This window comes from Mytilus edulis, chromosome 4, assembly GCF_963676685.1.
Source record: "Mytilus edulis chromosome 4, xbMytEdul2.2, whole genome shotgun sequence".
Taxonomy (NCBI): domain Eukaryota; kingdom Metazoa; phylum Mollusca; class Bivalvia; order Mytilida; family Mytilidae; genus Mytilus; species Mytilus edulis.
The window spans coordinates 19914774-19929898 of NC_092347.1; the positions used below are offsets into that span (position 1 = coordinate 19914774).

General features: G+C 32.1%; 1 protein-coding gene across 20 annotated transcripts in view; it reads left to right on the forward strand.

Moving 5' to 3' along the window:
* The window catches only part of LOC139519165 (uncharacterized), a 113206-nt gene that overhangs the window by 47102 nt on the left and 50979 nt on the right, over positions 1 to 15125 (forward strand). For all 20 annotated transcript variants that reach the window (XM_071311008.1, XM_071311021.1, XM_071311005.1 and 17 more), the window contains 3 exons: positions 6363 to 6573; positions 10871 to 10980; positions 11474 to 11598. In XM_071311008.1, coding sequence (XP_071167109.1) covers positions 6363 to 6573; positions 10871 to 10980; positions 11474 to 11598 — 446 coding nt within the window. The remainder of the gene's footprint in view (positions 1 to 6362; positions 6574 to 10870; positions 10981 to 11473; positions 11599 to 15125) is intronic.

A 15125-nucleotide genomic window follows, 5' to 3' on the forward strand; every position in this document is an offset into this window, starting at 1 on the left:
TCTTGGGCAAATTCACTAGATATTAGTCCATGATATTAAAACCTCACTTATAATGTACTGAAACAACTTTAATTTTCATTCTATAAAATATGTTTTGATTTGATTTTCCCTGAAAACAACATCTGGTTAGATTGTTTGAAAGTTAAGCTTTGGTTTGACATTGGAAGATGGTATGATGTATGATATTTCATATCCATGATGTCATACTATAGCATGAGATGTCTGACAAGGTTAGGCCTGAGGGCGGTGTGTTGCATCAGTCCACGGTTCCATCTTTTGCCCATTAATCTCTCTCCTAAGATCTAATTTCCCGTATTTGACTTGCGTCTCAGCTGGGATCAAGTGTTATCGATATACAATTCTGTATCATCTGTACGTTTTGACCTCGCTATGGATTAATATTCTGTGGATATTGTCATAGTTTGAACCTTTAAGGAATATTTGTATTATGTTTTAAGATACAAAATATTGCAGTGAAAAACTAAACTGATAGCCTGTGGTAATAGACTTTCTTTAGATAGTCTGACATTTTGGTTTAATAATTACATTTGGTTTTATTGTCGTAATTACCTACATGAGTAAGCAAAATAAACTGATTCTGGATGTTGTCTTTATTTCTTCAAAAGTAATTTTTACTTGTAATAATCCAGTCTTTAATATTCTTACTTTGAAAGCCTTTTATTTAACAAAATATTGCTTTTATGATAATATGAAAGTCCTTTTGTTTCTAGTTAACTAATAGACAAAAGTAAAATATGTAACTATTTTGCTATATTTTGACAGCAATGTTTTGAAACATTTGGTGAAACAATTCAAAGTTCCAATCATTCTTAGAATAAAATTGACCTTTTTCAAGAACTCAAAAAACCCAGTATTTTATTCTTTTTGAAACGTTTCTTTTTTTACAAACTTTTATAGACTCTAAAATGGTATTGATTAATAATAATGAGATTTTTTTTAACTGAGAAGTGCAATTGTTTTGTCAGATGTTATATCCATACAGTTATGAGAAATAATCTTTCTTGACCTATAGGTTAATAGTATAAAATCGTCTTGTCAAAAACGAGATTGGATTTTTATGGGCGAGGTAATTACTAGGATAACAAGAAATTTATTTTTGCATAATACAGGGTAGTCTCCTACTAATAAGATTTGCCCCCAAAATTGTAATCAATAAAATTTGATTCATGTAGTAAAAATTGTTTTTATCTCTTTCTGATGAATTTTAACAATGGAATTATTTACTTGTCTTTACTTGTTTTATCATTCCGTAAATAGATATGATAATATGGGAATAATTATAAAAGAAGGTGACAGACAGCAACCTGGTAATACAGTAAAACAAATATCATCCTAAAACGCAGCCTTCAATATTTTACTCATTTTACTATTGTACATTACACTCTTATTGAAGTGTCTATCATCTTAAATGCTATACCAATACATAAAGTTTAGACCTAAACATTTGTGGATTGGTACTATGTTGACAGAATGTGTAACAGTCTGCTTATAGACTGTGCACTTATTTATGTAGAACATATATACTTAGAAAACTTCAAGTGTATATATATGGTCTCTGCTATCTTGGGATGATTGTTACATAAGTAACTTGGTTTAATGCAAGTGAATATGTTAGTGAATGTCAAATCGTATCATATGTTTATTCATTCTAAATTCTTTAAAATTCTTGTATTAGATCATTCACTCTTTAATTTCATGCTTATAAAATATCTATACTTTACTTGAAATTTGATCACAGTACATTGTTTTAGGTACTTTTTTTTTGTTTCCATATTATTGCAAAATGAACACATGATTTTTTATGTGAGACATTTTTGTGTGTCCACTTTTTTTATATATATTTTGGTGAAGTGAAAAATGCTGTATTATGCAGATTATTGTAAAATCTCAAAGTATTTAATGTGTTCCGTAGAATATTATATCAATATCATACTAAGTAATCTGATTAGAATGTGCTAATAGAGATGACTTTCTTATTTTAAGGTCTTGTAACTTTCAAAGAACAACTTATTTTTATATTAGTTCATAATCTTAATATGTGTTTGAATATAAACATTTCTGAATAAATGTCATAAGATATAAAGAAATAAGTTTTCACTTGACATATAATCCTACAATGTACATGGTACTACCCTATTAATGTCTACTCTATAGGCATCAGATGGTGCCATTTTACATGTAAGGGGAAAGATCAAGATCTCATCAATTGTACATATTTAAAGTAAATACAAAATATTAGCTATAAACATTTGTAACTGATATTTTAATGTCCTAGGTTATGTCCAGTGTTAGTATATTTTTTTGAAATTTTTTTTGAAAATTTGTTACTTTTAAAATAGCTGTTTGTCTTTTTGGTTTTTTTTTATGGCCCCGCAACAAAGTTGTCAGTGCCATATAGTTTTACCCTTGTACGTAATTCCGTAATTCCTTAATTCCATAATTCCATAATTCCGTAATTCCATCATTCCGTCACAAACCATTATACAGAGTATTTTTCTAAACACCTTCAGATATTGGGCTGATTTTTGAGTATGTGAGTTAACTATGATGAGTTACAGATCAAGTTTAAGTTTCGATTCCGCTCCGCTAATTTTTGTCAAAATTACGGACTTTGATAAATTGTTGAAAATCACAGTAATAATAATACGGATTTTTTGGGCTGATTTTTGGTATGTGAGTTACAGATAAAGTTTCAGTTTTGTTATGCTCCACTTATTTTTGCTGTAATTTCAGGCTTTGGACTTTGATCATTTTTTGAAAATCACAGTTATACAGACCTTTTTTCTAAATGCTTTCAGATATAGGGCTGATTTTTGGTATGTGAGCTAACCATGATGAGTTACAGATCAAGTTTAAGTTTCTTCTGCTCCGCTAATTTTTGTCAAAATTAAGGGTTTACAACTTTGAAAATTGTTGAAAATCATCACAGTTATATGGACATTTTTCTACACACCTCCAGATTTAGAGCTGATTTTTGATATGTGAGATAACCATCATGTTTTTGTCCACATGTGTTATTGAAATTGCTAATTTTTTAATTTTTGAGACGGGGCCATTCGTGTGGCTTTGACACATCTAGTTTTACTTTGTTATAAAACTTTCTTATTGTGTTTAATAAAAGCCTTATTTATTATTTCCTCACAGTTATATGGACATTTTTCTACACGCCTCCAGATTTAGAGCTGATTTTTGATATGTGAGACAACCATCTTGTTTGTGTTCACATGTGTTATTGAAATTGCTAATTTTTTTAATTTTTAAGACATGGCCATTTGTGTGGCTTTGACACATCTAGTTTTACTTTGTTATAAAACTTTCTTATTGTGTTTAATAAAAGCCTTATTTATTATTTCCTAATAATTTAGTTTGGGATTTAATGCGTCTTCTTATTGGCTGACGTTGTTTTGTTTATCAGCTCATAGACATAATTTTGTCATGTAACCATGACGTCGTCAACGTTTTGTTTTCATTTACTCCGGTTTAAAATGGAATTAAGAATTAAATCATAAGAAATGACTGTAATATTTTTACTGCCTATTCGAAATAACATAAAAATGTGGTGCACACTTTAAAATTTAAAACTTTATTCAGTGTGAACCACATTTTTTATGTTATTTCTTCATAGACAGAAAAAATATTACATTCATTCCTTAATTAAGTTTTTAAAATTCTAGGCTAAAAGTTCTGAAATATTGATATTTCACTTTAAAAATATTTAAGTAATTTCCTTTTGCTGCGATTATACTGCCATAAGGTCCAATGTGACAGCAAATATTTCATGTCCCAGACCTGTTCTGTATAGCAGACATTTTTTGTCAAAGTTCCAGCCATTTTGATCATATATTAATTGAACCCAAATCACTTCTGACACAAAGGGCTGAGGTGGAAACTACAATCCAATAAGAATTTGACTTATGACGGAGTTTCCTAATGTCCCACAGTGCAATTTTCTTCGGTTCTGCTACAAATCTGATCTATAAGGTTCCTAGAGACTTGCTTTAGATCATATTAATTGACTTAAGTTGAATTGAGTATTGTGTGAAGGTCTTTAGGTTGCCTCTTGGGCGTTTTGTAAGAATGCGGTAATTTTGATAATGGCCAATGTTCAATTCACAGTGGTGAAAATTACCGAGATTGAATTACTTCTACTCCTGTTTTGTCGCATTTCTCAATAATTAATACACTTTTCAATCTTCTGTAATGAACTTACTTGGATTTCATTTTAACATCCTCGGCGACATTTTCTCTCGAACCTGTTATCTAATTCCTTTAGAGTGAAATTTAACAAAGTTAAAGCACATTTTATTCAATTCATCTGGTAGCCTGAGAAATTTAAAGCTTATAAATTTAGACACTTTCACCCCAATGAACCTGCACAGATTAGATGGAATTAAATTAACACTTCTTAAGTTTTTTGTTTCTTTTTATGTTATTTTTCTTTTCTATATGTGCTTTTTATTTTCCTAATACAATGCACCAGTAAAATAGACTTTATTTTGCTCAGCATATTTAAAACTTACAGACAGTTTTTTGTTATAAAACCAGTCTCTCAGACCTATGCATCTATACTGTTTCAAGTTTGTATCAAGTAGCAAAGTAACATCAAGGAATTATAGTGCTCTCATACAAAAATTGGCTGAAAATAATAATTTTCATAACATTGCAAAATATGAAATAGATAAATCATTGAATGTATTGTTTATTTATAACACAGTGTATCATTTATTCCCAATGGTGAAAAGTTCAGACACTTTTTTGTCGGAGGTTATGTCCAATATATCAACTCCATTGACATAGGTTCAATACAGATACAGTTCTATCTAATTATTAAATTAATTCATTAACTTTGTTATAACCTTACCTCCTTAGGGATCTGTGATGGAGCGAAAATGAGGATAATTTTGATATTGTGATCCTCATGGAGATTTAATTCAAATGAACATATTCTGTCATATTGTGTTCAATCAAAATTATAACTCATAGAAAATATACCATTGTTATACAGAATCAATCGTAGTATATTCTGAATGTGCATCTTTATTATTTTTATGTACTAAGATGGTAAGGGGGACATTACAAATATATGTTTTCCCATCTGCCCAACCGTTCTATATCAAATGATGTTTCCATTTAATGTATGTTTTCCCATCTGCCCAACCGTTCCATATCAAATAAAAGTTTCCGTTTAATGTATGTTTTCCCATCTGCCCAACCATTCCATATCAAATGAAAGTTTCCTTTTAATGTATGTTTTCCCATCTGCCCAACCGTTCCATATCAAATGACGTTTCTGTTAAACGTAGGTACTGTTTTGGATTATTGGTAAGGTGGTTAACCAAGAAAATGTGGTTACATCAAATTAAGTCCACATGTTCATTATGATGTGAAGTCTTAAAGATATATTCCAAAGCAGAACCTGGTGTAATAAGGACACTTATCCCCGGCTTAGTATATATCTAGGATTTTGATTGGTTAACGCACGTCGTTACAAAACCCATAGCCCCTGGGTGTTGCTAACCCATATCCCCGGACGTTGCTAACCATTATCCCGGGGAACTTCACGCAAGTTTTCCTTAGTTCCATGATTGCTCCTAGTGAAATATTGAAATCTGTAGATATCCATGATGTTTGTAATTAAATATTTAATTCATTAACGATTTTGTCCTATTATGCCGATCATTTACACTCATTTCATTAAATGCATCACTTGACTGCCACATTTTCAAGGAATGGGACTACTGACCTAGCTATGCAAATTACCAACGTTGACGTCACACCATCTATGGAAAACAATATAAGGTTGACCTAATAGAAAAGTCCTAATTCTTTATGGTAAATCATCAGGTGTACATCAATGAATATGTCATAGGGTAAGGTAATGGACCATTTCCATCATGTTTTTTTCCTCCAGATTTCAATGTGGAAAGGGTGTATCTTGAGAAATAAAGCAGCGTCCATTTAAAATTAGATTTCTCTGACTTATATCTCATGTGTTCTTGACTTCAAATCAAGTTTTACACCTAGATTAGATATCATATACCAAGTCACAGTCTTAAACAATTTCTCTTGGTGTAAGATGCTTCTTTGAGCTAGAGTAAGGCAGCATCCCAGAAAAATTAAGTCACTCTAACCTAAGCCTTATGCTTCAGTGACTTAGATTAAGTTTGACATCATTATTCTTTTCTAAGATTTTCACAATTGGGTCCTTCTTTCAATGAAGTGTAACTAATATAATAACTGTTATTTTGTAGTGTTTATCAACCCAATCATTGGGATGACACATACATTGGAATCACATTTTACCATGTCCTACTCCCATTGTTAATGCTTTACTTTTTCAGACTTGGTAATGGCACAACAGAAACTAATTGGCATCCCAAACCTATCTATCTACTTGATAACCAGAAACCTAATCCACCAATAGCAGGAGTGGCATGCGGTGGCAGACATACCATGGTTTGGTTGACCAATGGCAATGTGTTCAGCTTCGGCAATAATTTCTATGCTCAACTTGGATATGACTTCAAAGAACAAAATTACAAAGAAAATCAGGTAATTTTTCTCAAGTGAAATTTGTAAGTTATAAAAGCTTTGACAGTATATATATTTATTTAAATTTGACAATCATGCATATGAAGAAAAAATATAGATTGAAATTTGTTGAGCAATTTTGTTTGTTTCGTATGAAAACATTTACAGTTTTAAGAAATAGTACTGAAAATGTAAAGGACAAAAGCATTGCTTTTTATGGTTAATTTGTGTAACCAACACAAAATTACATACCCTTATTTGTTTTCAAGTTGAAGCTACCACCATTAGGTAGAAAATATTCTGATGGCAGCTGTTTATATGAGAAAAAATCACATCGTCCTGACCAGGTGACAATCAGACATACTTAGTACCAACAAATGTGTGATTTGCACCTCTCTTAACTCACAGACTAGATTGCTTGCAGTTTTACATAGTAATATCACTCACAAAGTGGTTTTAAACCCTCTAATGTAAACCCAGAAATAAAACTGAAATTTTTAAACCATGTTTTTAGACCACATGCTTATATGTTTGTGTGATGCTTAATACATACTTGTGTGCAGAATTAGTGATATATGAGTTCTGATATGACTTCTACATCTTTAATAATTGATGCAAAGCATTATATTTTCAAATGGTAGAAGACCTGAATGCTTTATACCATGTAAACAGATGCCTGGTGTTATGAAGTTTCCATTTCTAATATGTCCATTGTACTTGACCTAATTAAGCCGAGGCTTATGACAGGTTAAATACTTTGTAAATTTATGTTATGAGTAAAGGATGACTTTATTTGGTTTATATGGGATCCATTGAAGGTCTACATGTTCATTAGATACTATATTATTCAGCAAAAGGTCAACTAAATTTGGTGAATGAAGTGATCGTAAGTTATACATATCACTATAATAGATGTCAGATTTACATATGACCTTGATTTCATATTCATGGTTCAATGGTCAATATTAAATTTTCATGGTTTGGTCTTTTTTCACTGACACTGCAAGCAATAAAAGTTTTTGGGATTTGGAATGATTATAAGGTATAAGGTATATATTGTCTCTCTTGGAGATTTCATGTGACTTTTGCTAGTTTTTCAAGGATCAATAGTTAATAATCAGTTTAGTGGTTGTGTCACAGACACTTTTTAAAAGTAAATTAGGTTTACTATATTTGGTGTATTGAATAATTTTAAGGTCTACTTGTTAGTCTGGCATTGTTGAAGGGAGAATCAGGTGACCTATAGTGGCTAATTTCGGTGTCATTTAGTCTCTTTGTGAAGAGTTGTCTCATGGCAATCTTACCACATCATATTTTTATATGATCTTGTTTGGCAGGTTTTATCTTACTTTGACCATATTTTCATGGTTCATTGGTCATTCTGATATTTTGGAAGTACAAAAATTATCAAATTTTCTGTTATGTTTTATATTTATGTAATACCACATTTCCACTAGGCCACGATCGCACTACGATTTGTGAAAAAAACACAAATTTTGATGATCGTAGTACGATTGTCAAGATGGTAGTCGTATCAGGGTCATGGTGAGGTCTTCAAGATCGTGATGAGTGTGGCCAACTTTTAACATTATCAAAACAATCGTCTTGGGGTCCTGGCGAAATCAGGTTGTAGTAGAAGCGTAGTGAGAGGGCACTAAGGTCGTAGTAAGATCGCAAAGGTTGCTGTACCATTGAAGTAAGATCCCAAAGGTTGCTGTACCATCGTAGTAAGTTTGCAAAGGTTGCTGTACCATCAAAGTAAGAATGCAAAGGTCGCTTTACCATTGTAGCGAGAGCGTAGCAATAGCGATATTCTATTCGGATAGACTGAGCTACGATCTCAAAATGACGTTATTACGACCTCACTACGACCATCATGTTTTCACCGTGACATAACTACGCTTCCACTACCACTATACCATGCTGTTAACGACCAAAGTAAGACTCTAGCACGCCCTTGTCGTCCTCATCACGCTCTTTTTAGGACCTGACTACGTTCATACATTGACCATCATTCTAAATTAACTGTTAACAAAAATTTTAATTTTTAAAATACTAAAGCTTCTCTCCCTGAGGAATAGATTACCTTAGCTGTATTTGGCAAAACTTTTAGGATTTTTTGGTCCTCAATGCTCTTTAACATCATACTTTATTTGGCCTTTTAACAGCTTTTGATTCAAGCGTCACTTATGAGTCTTTTGTAGACCAAACGCGCGTCTGGCGTAAATATGAAATTGCAATCCTGGCATCTATATATAAATAGTTTATTTTCATTGTCAATTTCACATAAAATATATTAAATCTCTCCAATTTTTGTTTGTCTGTATGTAATTAGGACTTCTTGTCTATTTTCTCTAACGGCCCAACCATGCTTTCTCGTTTTTATATAGATTAGACCGCATTGGTTTTCCAGTTAAAATGGTTTTACACTTGAAATTTTTGGGGCCCTATAAAGCTTGCTGTTCGGTGTGAGCAAAGGCTCCTTGTTGAAGGCTGTACCTTGGACTGTAATGGTTTACTTTTATAAATTGTTACTTGGATTGAGAGTTGTCTCATTGGTATTCATACCACATCTTCCTAAATCTATTGACACATCTGTGTCATCTCTGCTATTGTTCTCTAGAATATCGTCATTTGAGCTTTATGGACTAGCAATAGGTTGTAATAGGTTGGATTGGTTGGTCTGACATCTCTGCTTGATCAGGATTCGTTATACTATCCGAGCTCACTCTGCCTATACATCAACCCCTACCACCACGCCCACGTGTTCTAGTAGATTTTGGTGGCATGACTGTATTGTTTCAGAGAAATCTATGTATTAATCAGGAATAGAAGGAATGGAACTGTATTGATATGGAACACGATGTTGAAGTTATTGCTGAGAATGTAGTAAGAAAGCAGTATGAACGTGGTATAATCGTAAAGAACATGCTATAATCGCATTAGAAGTGTGGTAAGATGGTGTTGCAATCGGATAACTCGTGGTATGGTCGTAGTTAGAACGTGATGAGTGTAGAAAGATCTTGATAAGCGTAGTAAGTCACAGAATGAGCTCGGTGAGAACGTGGTATAACCATAGCAGGATCAGTGTAGAAGCGTAACGAGGACGTAGTAGCATCGTGAAAGCAACGACAATTTACATTTTCATGCCGCTCATACTGCAACCTCACCACGATCTGAATTAATTTAGATCGCGGTGAGCATGGTGCGATCGTGGTCTAGTGGGACTGGGGCTTAAAGGACTGTTTAAAAGTAACAGATAGAATCATTGTAGTTATTTATCAACTGTTTGTAAAGTAGCCTTAGGACCTCATCTAGTAGATTTGGAAAGACATCTTTTTAGATCCACCTAGGTTGATGGAATTACCATAGTCAAATATGAAGAGGTGTTCAAAAGGATAAGTCTTGTCATATATTTAATATTCCTGGAATCTGTATTTCATTATTTCAAAATCTGCCATAAAATCTGGAATTTTTAATTATGAGATTCACATAATGATACTAAAAAGCATCAGACCCATTATAGCTATAGAAAGATGTGGTATGAGTGCCAATGAGACAACTCTCAATCCAAGTCACAACTTATCAATAAAAGTAAACCATTATAGGTCAAGGTCCTTAACACAGAACCTTGACTCACACCGAACAGCAATTTCTCTAAAGGGCCCAAAAATTTACCAGTGTAAAACTATTCAAACAGGAAAACCAACAGTCTAATCTATATAAAAAACGAAAAACACTTATGAACCACATCAACAAACGACAACTACTGAACGTCAGATTCCTGGCTTAGGACAGGTGCAAATAATTGCAGCGGGATTAAACGTTTTATTGGTACCAAACCTTCTCCCTTATCTGAAATCACAACATAGAAAGACATACAAAAAGAGCTTTAATATTTTAAGTTTATAGTACATGTTGCTACCTTGGAAGTATTAAAGAATCACTTTACACTCAGATGATTAGAGGCCATGATCACAAAATATAGTTCATAGGAAAATTAAGCTAAAAATGCATGGCCTGGTTTTTTTGGTAGCATTATTATTATTGAGAGTTATTCATTATAATGTAGAGCATGTTTTAGTGATGATAAATTACTAACTCTTTAATTAGGATGCCAGTCATTCAAGTTGGTATAATGTTTCAATGGTGATTTATGAGATTGTGTTTAACTGAAAATTGTAGAAAGTTGTAAAAAATATGTGTAAAACGTGCATATTCAGTAACAGTGTTTAACAATTTTTCCTAGAGAAGTGCCACATGTGTGGATCTCTCTTACAATTATAACTATTTTTGTATGACATTTCACTATTTTCAGACTACTCCACATTTACTTAAGTTCCTGGTATATAGACCAGTTGTGCAGGTTTCCTGTGGGGAGAAACATTCTGTGTTCAGGTTTCAAGGCGGGTCAATAGCCTGCATTGGGTGAGTAATAGAAAAATGAACCAATAGTTCTGGTGAATGAGTGTTTGAGACGTTTTAAATCAAAATTGGAAAATGTAGGAAATGACAGCTGGAAACAGCATTCTTTACATTTTGTCTAGATGCTGATTTTACCAGAATCTTTGAAAGATCCTGAATCCATCAAAACATCAAATTTTACTACTATAATAGTCTATGCAGCTAGGTAGTGCTATTGGTAGATAACAAAATATGTTGTAGAACCTGGAAAAGTGTGGAAGATGGAAATCTGGATACTGTATGTATTGGGCAAGTCTGAATCCACAATCCTTAACATTTAAAGGTGCTATATTTCAATTAAATTTCTGTAATAAATGACCAATGACTTTAATCAAAAATATGGTATAAAATAAACAGAGAAATGTCCTGTCCTAAACAAAAAATATTTTTACATTTTCTACATGTTTTTTTTTATTCCGAGTTGATTTCATTTTTACCAAACGTTTTGTTTGATTAGGTGCAATACTCATGGTCAGATAGGTTCAGATAACAGAGAAGAAGCAGTGGTTCCAAGGTTCCTGGATATTAATCAACCAATCAGATTCATAGCTTCTGGTGCTAATCATAACTTGGCTGTAACAGGTAAGTCAATCGACCAATCAGATTCATAGCTTCTGATGCTAACCATAACTTAGCTAAAACAGGTATGTCAATCAACCAATCAGATTCATAGCTTCTGGTGCTAACCATAACTTAGCTATAACAGGTATGTCAATCAACCAATCACATCCATAGATTCTGGTGCTAACCATAACTTAATAGCTAAAACAGGTATGTCAATCAACCAATCAGATTCCTAGCTTTTGATGCTAATCATAACTTAGCCATAACAGATGTATCAATCAACCAATCACATCCATAGCTTCTGTTGCTTATTGTAACTAATTACTATATCAGGTATGCCATCCTTACCTTCTATTAGCTGGTTGGTTAATTGGTTGACAACAGTATTATATTTGAAGATTTGCAGACATCAATTGATGATTTATTCCTGGCAAATTGTGGTAAACTGGCAAAGCAATAGTAGAGATTGTATACTGAGTATTTGCAATCATTTATGAAGATGAATCTTTTATTTCTAAATATTTGCAAAAAAAAAACTTAATTAAAGTAAAAAAATGCAGTAGAATTTATATTAATTAATGGAAACCATTGACTGATATATTAAGGATCTTTCTGCAGCTCAGATTAATAGAAAAAAATTAAGATTTGAGAAGATATATGGACCCTAAGAGTTCAAATGAAAGATTAATTTGCACTTATAGTTCAAATAAAAGACAACTTTACCTCAGAGAACTTTACACTTTAAGTTCAAATAAAATATGTCCTGTGATTTATACATACTAAGTTAGACTTTTAAGTAGAGTTATAGTTCTTAGTATTATGTGACAACGTTTTCCCCTACAGTCATTCTAGATATAAGACATGACATTTTATTATTTTATACACACGATTACCATACTTAAAAAGTAAATCAAATAAAGGACTTTATAAACGCTTTTGGCATGTACTTTTTACATCATAAAAAATTAAAATGTGCAAGTGTGACAGAAAATGCACATTAAAATTAAGATGAAAAATCTCTCAGCCAAAGGTATTTTAGACTGGTTGTTTTTTCATGAACAAGTAATAAAATACATTTTTCTCAGTTGCTTTGCTATTTGTCAACAAAAATGTTACTTTTTTATGAGAAAAATGATAAACTTATTTAGAAGAATAAAGGTCAAAAGTTAGTAGTTTTTAATCCAAGGGTTACAGTTTTAAAGAGACATTACCTCCCCTGATAATGGCCTTACATGATAAAATGACAAGAAGTTGTGGAATTTACGAGTAACCTCTGAACCATTACACCTTATCTTTGTCCAGTTACCTAACAGGTGTCATTGAAGATGACAAAATAGGTGTCACCAAACATTATACACCTGTTTGACTTTTATTTGTCATTTGTCAAGCAAACATGGGTATACCATTTAGTCAACTTTTGTTTTATTACTAAAAATTAACAGCAGATTTACCTTAGTGAACATTTAGGTTTCACGCCTTCATTAATAATAAAATATATGTTTTAATTCTAATTTATAATAAAGGTACTGCGCTTGAATATACAATGTATCATCACATTTTGGCCTCGTAATAAATTAGGTGAACACTTTACGCAGATACGTTAACACTAGCAAGTCTTTCAAGTTATATGAAAAATGATGCTTTGAAGAGAACAAACATCTAAGGGTAGATGACCAAAAATTTGCATTTTAATACTTTGGTCATATTTTCTATATAGACTACGGGTTGTTTTTACCACATTTCTTTTTCAGTCAAAGGCTGTTACATTTGTAATACAATAGTCTAGGACTCTAGGGCTTCCATTTCCAACTATGATTCCCTTAATAGAAGGTTGGTTGCTACTTAAAAGGAAATTATAGTAACAAGGGTTCTACAGTATGGACTTTTCTCATTGTTGAAGGCTGTATGTTTGCCTATCATTGTTTATATACACTTGAACTTTGTTGGATATTTGTCTCATTGGCAATCATACCACATCTCCTAATTTCTTATAAGTAGAAGTTGCTTCTAATGGACGCAATTATTATTTGGTTGACCATTAATTTATGGCATATCTTTAAAAGACATGACAATAAACATATTCAACTTGATGTAGCCACAATACTGTCATCATTTCCTCAGTTATGACATCACTGAATGTAACTTATCACCAGAATATATATTGTCATGAGCAGTACTACTATTTGTTGTTGAGTATATACTTCTACTAACATACAATACCCCATGTTTGGAGGACAATATTGAATCTGCAATTCACCAGTCTCAAATGTCAGGAAGTTAAGCATACATCAGTTAGACGGGGAAAAATATATGATGAATCTGCAGGAAGAAATATATCGTAGAAACTCATAGATCACTTCAGAAGAATGTGAGAAAAACATATAAACATAACTGAACCACACATTTTCAGAAATCATATGATATTATGAAATAGGATAAAAATGCAGAGGAGTATTATTGTTTGTTATCGTGACCCGCATCGTGCCTCAGTTTTACAAAATCGTACGATGATGATATGCACATAGAAAATGTTTTGTAATAAATATTTAGCTGATTAAGGATGGCATAAATGCATCTTGTTGACACATTTGAAGAGTAAAATAAATCACATATTACGTAATCCCCTAGCAATAAAATAAATAATCTTATCTTATTTACACCCACTGCCCTCAATATTCACAGGTTGTACACAGCTGTACATATTTCTGCATGTTGAAGGTCAAAATTGGTGCTATATGTCATTCGGATAAGTTTAGCTGTCAGCGTTATGTAATCCATGTCAGAATTGTGTCGTGTTCATGTTAATTGGCACTTTATATATAAGTGAAAATCGGGTTTAGAATTATAAGGTTCAGAATAGAAATGCATAAAAAACTAAATCAGCACCTTTTAAGATGGGTATATAACCTTTGACGAGGGGCTGAATTACTAATCCTGATATAGTATTACCTCCCTTGGTAGGGGTAAGATAATAGTGGGGGACTATTTTATCTACTGAATTGGAGACCAAAGTATATGTTGGTAAATGATAAGGCTTGGAATTTGAAAAAAAAAACTACCATTGAGTTTAATATAAGTATAATAGTACTTAACTATAATGTTTGGTTTTCTATAGAAGGATTTTAGCCTAGTCTAGACATAATATATAAGGTTTACATGATTAATCTATTGGCAAATATTTGTCCAAACATTTCCTTTAAAATTGAAAATAAAATCCTGCTATCTTGGACATCATTGGTTGTAAAATCATAAAAAAATCTCCCAGTTAGGAAAACTTTGTAATTCTGTTTCTTGTTCTGTATCCTTACTGTTAATAAATAAATGTCTTTTTCAAATAATCAACAATTGATAACTATATCCTGGAGAAGAGTACTTATGTTTCTCAATTCTTCTTGTAATGTCTGTGACATATGATTAGCCTTATGAAATTGTCTATTATGTCCTGTTTGTAATACTTGTATATAAATAAAACTTATTCTTACATGATTCAAATTAACATGTATCTCTGAGTTATATGAGTAATCATCTTCTGGTAGACCACAAAT